Genomic DNA, 7,257 nt, shown 5'->3' on the forward strand with positions numbered 1-7,257 from the left:
TCATGTTTTGCACTCATTTTGCCTTTATTTTGGGTTGTTTTCTATGCTTTGTGTTATAGTGTTTTTCTTGCTTTATTTCTTTTGATATTACCATGTGTTACTAACCATTTCATTTCATGTCTCATATAGTTCATAAGCATTCCTATTTCATTCCATATCCATCTTATTTCTTGCACTTTAAGTTTCACCAAAAGTTAGAATGTAATACTTAGGACTTTTTGTACTTTACTTTCATGCCATTCTAAATTTCTTGCAAGACCATAGAATGTATTTAGGTCAATGATGTAATAAGGACAATGGACTCTAATGATGTACACCGACACAAGCACCGACACATGCACACACCTCACTTTAGGTATATAGTTAGAATATGCATGTTTAGATGTATGTTTAGGATTGTGTGTTTAGATGAATGTTTAGGCTTTATACTTAGAAAAATCAATTTTCCAAAAAATATGAACAACTTCACTCAAATCATTTTCTTAAGAAACCTTGGGATCAAAATCCCATTGAATTTTCCTTTTATTTTCTTAATCAAACTTTAATGGATTTTAAGCATACTTAGACCACATTTTGCAAAATAACTAATCTCACCTCACATTTTTCCAATCTTATGCCCTTGAGGCCTCTCAATCTCCATTCTTAAAAATTCCAATTTTCAAACTTAAAATCAACCAACAAAAACAAAAACATTTTTGGAAGAGAACTACGGTGGATTTGATCCCTTAAACGGGTACGTAGGCAAGGACAAAATTCCTTCAATTCAAATAAAATAAAAATTCAAACGCTTTCTTCTCCCTCCAATTCTTGACTTAGAATACCTTTAGGCTTAATATCACTTTCAAAATAGCATCTAAAAATAAAGCGCGCACGTAGAAAGTAAAGACGGTTCCTATAGGATACTATAGTCGTTATGGGTGCCTAATACCTTCCCGTAGCGAAAACAACTCCCGGACCTCGATTCTCAAGGGTTTTGCTTACTTTTTCCCTTCCCAAGAAAAAATAAGATATCACCGGTTAAAAAGGTTCAAACTTAATCAATGTTTGACACCCGAAAACCAAGATAAAACAGGCCCCAATTAACTTCATCAGTTTGCAACATCAATGGAACGTGATCTGAAAGACCCCTTTGATAATAACTTGTTAAAAGTGTCATTCATAATAACTTAGAGGAATGCTAGCAACACTCATGTTTTAAACATTTTCTTTATCACTCACTCTTTTGTTGGATGAAATCATGAAATCAATGTATGTTCCACCACTTTGTATGAGTTATATTTCCAAAGTGTAAACCTATAAAAAAAGAGTGTTGCTAACACTTCTCTTCAGTTTAAGCTTCCAAATAGTTTCTACATTTTCCGTGTAATTCCTCTTGGAAAATCTATTTTTTCTTCCAGTGAATTTACCTTATTTTACTTTTAAAATAAGTAGTGAACCACCAAAAACTCTGAAGCACAAATTAAAAAAGTAATTAACGCTAAAACAATATATACAAAATATTGTAGATTCACAAAAAATCGTAACACTAATATAAGATAATCTAAATTCCAAGCATAATAATAATAAATTAAACCCTATTTTTTTTAAAGTAATGGTCATGGTCAATTTCTGCTTGCTAAGGTCATCGTTTCTCTAATGCTATACACATAGAACGAACCATATATATTTTCTTTAGGTTCCTTCAATTCTCTTTCTTTTATCACCAAACAACTTGAACCAAAATCCACATGATCTTTTATTTCCATGCATAACACCACCTTCACATTCTCTTCTTCTTGAAAACGACTTGCTCTTTATGATTTCATGTTGACCACTAAGCAAAAAGATAGATAAAGATCTGCTTCTTTTTCCCTCACTATTAAAACAAAAACAATGCAAAGGAGAAGCACAAGAAGAAACGGAAGATGAAGAGTAACAAGATGAAGACAATGAAGAAACATAAGAACTTGAAAGTGAACCATCATTAATAGCAACAAAGGTTCTTGTTCTTCTATGTGAACCAAAAGAAGAAAGTTGAATAAGCTTTTCACTCAAGCAAAGAGAACAAACACCAGGTGATTGGTTATGTTTTGGGTGGTTTTTGCAACGACCCTTTGGTTTGATTTGACCAATTGTGTCATTTTCTTTTGTGAAAGTTCTTTGTAATCGTAGGTTTCTCATTTTGGTGGCTTTGTGATTTTCATTTGGAATAATGCGCAAATTTGATTGTGTATATATAGAGAAGAATGTGTATATTGAGATATTAATGAGGTTAAGGTGTGGCCATGACGTGGTTGGTGTGTGTATGGTTGTATTTTCAATTTCCTTGATGCTTCATGGTAGCTTCCTTGCGTTATTTATATGAAATGTCAAAAGTCATTTTAATTTTTTGACGGTTTCTTTATATATAAAATAATTAAATTAATTAAGTTGATACTAAGGGGTAGTAAATAGACGTGTTTGATGTAACCAAAAAAAAAAATAGACGTGTTTGAAGGAGGCAAGATGGGGCCCACAAGCTGAGTCGGTGCCTCTCATGTTTGTGATGATCGCAATCTCAAACAATACATGAGTCACTAAGAACCATTAGTAATTTTTTAACGTTAGCAACACTCTCTTTTGAACACTCTCTCTAATACTTATTTTTTTATTGGTTTAAATCATTGTGGATCTACACTTTAAAAATTGAACTCACACAAAGTGGTGGAACATACATCGATTTGATCAAATAAATAAGTGAGTGCTGGAGAGAGTGTTGAAAAGTGAGTGTTGCTACCATTCCTCATTTTCTCAAAAATACTCCCTCCAACCTTAATTATAAGTAGAAGTTTATTTTTTCTAATTGATTAAATATCTAATGTATTTGGTATGTACTAAGACTAAATATATTAATTGTACAAGTTGAATCTAAAATGTAGAGTTTCGTTTATAATTCAGGTCGGAAGGGGTAGTTAATTAAGTGTACTATTTCTCACGTAACAATCGATAATTTTGACTTTTAATAAATTTGATTATCCAACAATAAAAATTATAAAATGTTAATATCTTGAAAATATTCACGAACACAAATTCTACACAATTATAAAAAAAGGTAAAAGTATGTTTTATAAATAATGTTTATAGTCAAAATGAGATCAATATTTTGAAATAGATAGCATTACTCAAGTTTTGAGTATAAGAAATTATATAAATTTATCTTAAATGAATTACGATAGGAAATATTATTTGAAGTTTTCACTTTTGAAAGGAGGAAATATTATTTATAATTGAAAGCAAATATTACTACAATATTATGCTAAAAGTGTTCATCAAAATTGTTTTGATCTTATCTTAATCTTTAATTCAACTTTTTTTTAAAAATATTATAATCAATAAATAAAATACGTACTCTCACTCGAACAAAAGTTTCCACGATCCTAATGAATTTGTCCTTAAAAAAAAACTATCCTAATGAATTTGTAGAAAAAGACCACAACTTTCTGCGGGGGCGGCGTCGAAAAATCTCTTAAATATTTTTAAAAAGCACGCTGCAAAAGCTTCATTGCACAAGATTGCGAAAATGTTTAATAGGTTGAAGCTTCGATTCAAACTCGCAATATTCCCTTTTCTTGCGCTGTCCATTTTCTTCATATTTTTTTGTGGTGACGGGTTTTGAACCCGCATACATTGTGCACTGTTTTTATCAATTGAAATAAATTTATGAGGACCATTTTCTTTATATATTTGTGTGACTAGTTTCGTTGCTAAACTTTCTTATAAAAAACAATACTCTAATTTTTGTATGTTTGAAGTTTTGAACAAATAAATTCTACAAATATAACTCTTTTTCAAATTCTATAAACTCTACAAATATAACTCTTTATTTGTAGAATTTGGGAACCACCAAAAAACTATAAGCTTAACCTGTTCACAAATATCATGAATAGATTCTTCCTTGTTACGAAAAATTCGCCCGTTTCTCTCTTTCCAAATAACATAAACAGTTGCCAACCAAATCATCTTGAGTGCTAAACTAGTAGATTTCGAACCACCTTCCAAACCGCAAAAGTGACGCAATTGCGATAAAAGAGGAGAACTGGCCGGAGAAAACCCAAATATTACCATAAAAGTCAAGTCACACGATACAAACAGATGATCTCTATCCTCAGTACTCCCACACTCTCATGTACAAAGTTGATCATTAACGGGGAGCACTTGACGACATACTAAATTATCTTTAGTTGGAATATGATTCTAAAGCAAACACCAAGCGAACAACAAAACTTTTAATGGAACCTCGTTTAACCAAAGAACAAAGTGAAAGTCATTTATACATGTACTATACATTAACTTTTCCTGTTAGTAAGTTTGGTTGAAACAAATCATATGTGACATTTTAATATCGAAAAATTTACATAAACGTGAGATATGTTTGTTTCTCCTATCAGATATGTCCATATCATTTCTTCTATCACGTCTTATTTAAATCTAAATTTTCAATTCTAAAATCTTTAAAAGTATTTCGTTGTTCACAAAATTGTCTTCATTTAGCAGGAATCGTTAAAATATACGAACATAAAACAATGAGTCATTTATCTCTAGTGTGAGACGTGATGAATGGAAACATCTCTAATTATGCAACAAAACTTGTGCTTCATGCAATGACAAAACATAACATAATGCAAAAAAATAATGACTTAAAGGCTAATATTGCAAACAAACTCTTTCATAAATGACCAATTCAGAAAAATAAAACTTAAAACCAATTCGAAATAAAGATGAAACTTAAAAGAACGAATATGTAATTTTTCCTAATTAATAATATTTGTATCACAACTATGTAAATATCTATAATTTTGTATTTTTAGTGATAAAAGTTATCAATTTTAATAGTGATTACATTCATAATTAATAAGATTAATCTAGTAATTTTTTTGTTTTTTTTTTCTTTTTCTCATATTCATCGGAAGTAAATGTGACCATTGTTATTGACAGACGGAGTACCGTTTTGTCCACGCAAGGAATTCTATTGAGGAAAGCTAGTCAATTGAATTTTCTTATTTCTCTGTAATTATTATTATTTTTATATAAAAAGTAATGACCGTAGTTATACGTAAAAGGAAAAGGCAATATGGATGGTTAGTAAAGCAAAATATGCAAATAAGAATGATGATTAAAATAAAACCGACCGATGCAGATGTAGCCATAGTATTAAGTTATAATTTGGACTTTTTAATTTTTCCAAGGGACACAAAAGAAGTAGGAAAGAAATATAGTGCATGCTTGGTATGGATGATATGCAAATTTGAGGCAGAAAGAAAATAAATGATTAAAAAATTAAGATTATTAGAAAAAGAATAGCGAGTGCCTCAAAAGAATTACATAGAAGAGGGAAACTACTGTGATAAAAGCCTAAACTGTTTTTTTGAAGGAAAAGCCTAAACTGTTTTTTGTTAGGATGTTTTGTACTCCCTCCGTTCCTTTATAATTGTCACTTTTGCATAAGATTTTTGTTTCTAAATAACTGTCGTTTTCAAAGTTCAAAGTATCATTAAATGTGGCTTTACCTATATTACCCCTATATATTTATTGCAGAGAGAGAAATATATGAAATGAAGTATTAAATGATTAAGGTTATTATAGGAAAAAGATAAATTGTTGTATCAAAATTAGTAAAAGTATTTGTTGTCTTGGTTTGTGTAAAAAGTCAAAATGTGACAATTAAAAAGGAACAGAGGGAGTATTTTTTAATTTGGCACATATAGGTATCCGTAAAGGTGACTATTCTTGCTTGACGACTTTTTCGTAACATGTTATCGACCAAGGACAATTTGATAGCGTGCAATTATTACTCATGACGCACAATTGTGTGTGAATGAGTGTGGCGAAGCTGAAACGGCTCAACATTTATTTATTTATTTCTTGTAACAGATTTCAGGACCTTTGATACTTAGGCCAAGATTGGATATGTTTTCACGGCAGAACCTTTTTGTATTTCTGATCACTTTGTGCAGTTTACTCATTCGAAAGGTGGCTTGTTAGTGCGGCATTATTTTATGCAGCTCATTTGGCTCACTTGTGTTTGAGTCTTGTGGACTGAACATAACAATGGTTTTTTCAATCACAAGGAGAATTTGATTGATCAGCTGTTGCATGATGTATTGGTGGATTAAGGTTGCTAATGCTAACTTTGTGCTAGGTGTTCAACGCTGGTTGTCATGTTCGCTTGTATGTTTGGGCATCGATTAGTTTGCTTTTTTGTTATTACTGTGTGAGAACTATGTTGTAGACTAGTTGTTTTATTTGACACATTTTGCGCTAGAGAAACTTCTACGTCTAGTGTTAATATAATTTCATTTTTGCTTGTTCAAAAAAAGATGTTTTGTATTTAAATAAAAAAAGAAAAAGAATTTTGCAAAAAAAAAAACAAGAAGAAGAAGAAGAGAGCTGAAAAAGAACAAGAACAACCGAAATAGATAAAAATAAGACCTCCATCTTTGGTCCTTTAAATTTGTGTTAGATGTCAATTCTTTTTGTAGAGAAAGATGTTCAATTCTTAGTTCGTATAAAATTAAATTTACACTACTATTTAGATATACGATCTTTAAACATATTTCAAGAACTTAATACACAAATTTGTATTTACAAATTACAACTCTCTTTTAGCATGTGTCCTTACAACGAAGTTTTTACATTGATAACGAGAGTTGAACTCACGAACCACCAAACATGTGTTGGGTATTCTATTATTTTTGCAGCATAATTAGCTGCCTGGTTGAGTGTGAATTCTTAAGTGTATAATGTGAAAAGAAATTTAAGGAAAAGTTCCAAAAGCATTGGTGGAGACAACTGTCTGTACTATAGTTTAGAAATCTGCTGAGACAATGGCATTAAAAACCACTGATTTTCAGTATAGAGGGCCATGCTAATACCCCATTCCTCACTTCTTTGCGTTGTCTTTACTACTGCCACAAAGTCAGTCATAGCTTATATTAATGTATTGTTAAGATTAGTTGGCACAAATCGTTGATGTTTCTCCCATCTTTCTTTTGTTCTTCCTTTTTCTTGTATACTTATTTATTATATGGAAAAAGGAGCAAACGTGGTTAAGTTAGGTTGGGTGATTAAAAGTAGGTGATCTATTTCTATTTTTTTTAGGGAGTGATACAGATCCATAATTTACATGTTCTCGTGAGTTTAATTTACTTGATTGGTAGAATCAATGCATAATATATGTAAGGTTTGAGGTTCAAACCTCGAACATCACAGAGAAAAAAGATCCATACCTTCCATGGCTCT

General features: G+C 30.9%; 1 protein-coding gene across 1 annotated transcript; it reads right to left on the bottom strand.

Moving 5' to 3' along the window:
- Nucleotides 1–1,448: 1,448 nt before the first annotated feature.
- Nucleotides 1,449–2,305, bottom strand: LOC146922745 (uncharacterized). Its single transcript, XM_085715537.1, has one exon. The coding sequence runs from the start codon at nt 2,158–2,160 to the stop codon at nt 1,672–1,674; it is 489 nt and encodes a 162-aa protein (XP_085571663.1). The 5' UTR covers nt 2,161–2,305; the 3' UTR covers nt 1,449–1,671.
- Between the last annotated feature and the right edge of the window lie 4,952 nt (nt 2,306–7,257).

This window comes from Medicago sativa, chromosome 5 (genome assembly GCF_051527215.1).
Source record: "Medicago sativa cultivar Bolivia chromosome 5, Bolivia_mono, whole genome shotgun sequence".
Classification (NCBI taxonomy): domain Eukaryota; kingdom Viridiplantae; phylum Streptophyta; class Magnoliopsida; order Fabales; family Fabaceae; genus Medicago; species Medicago sativa.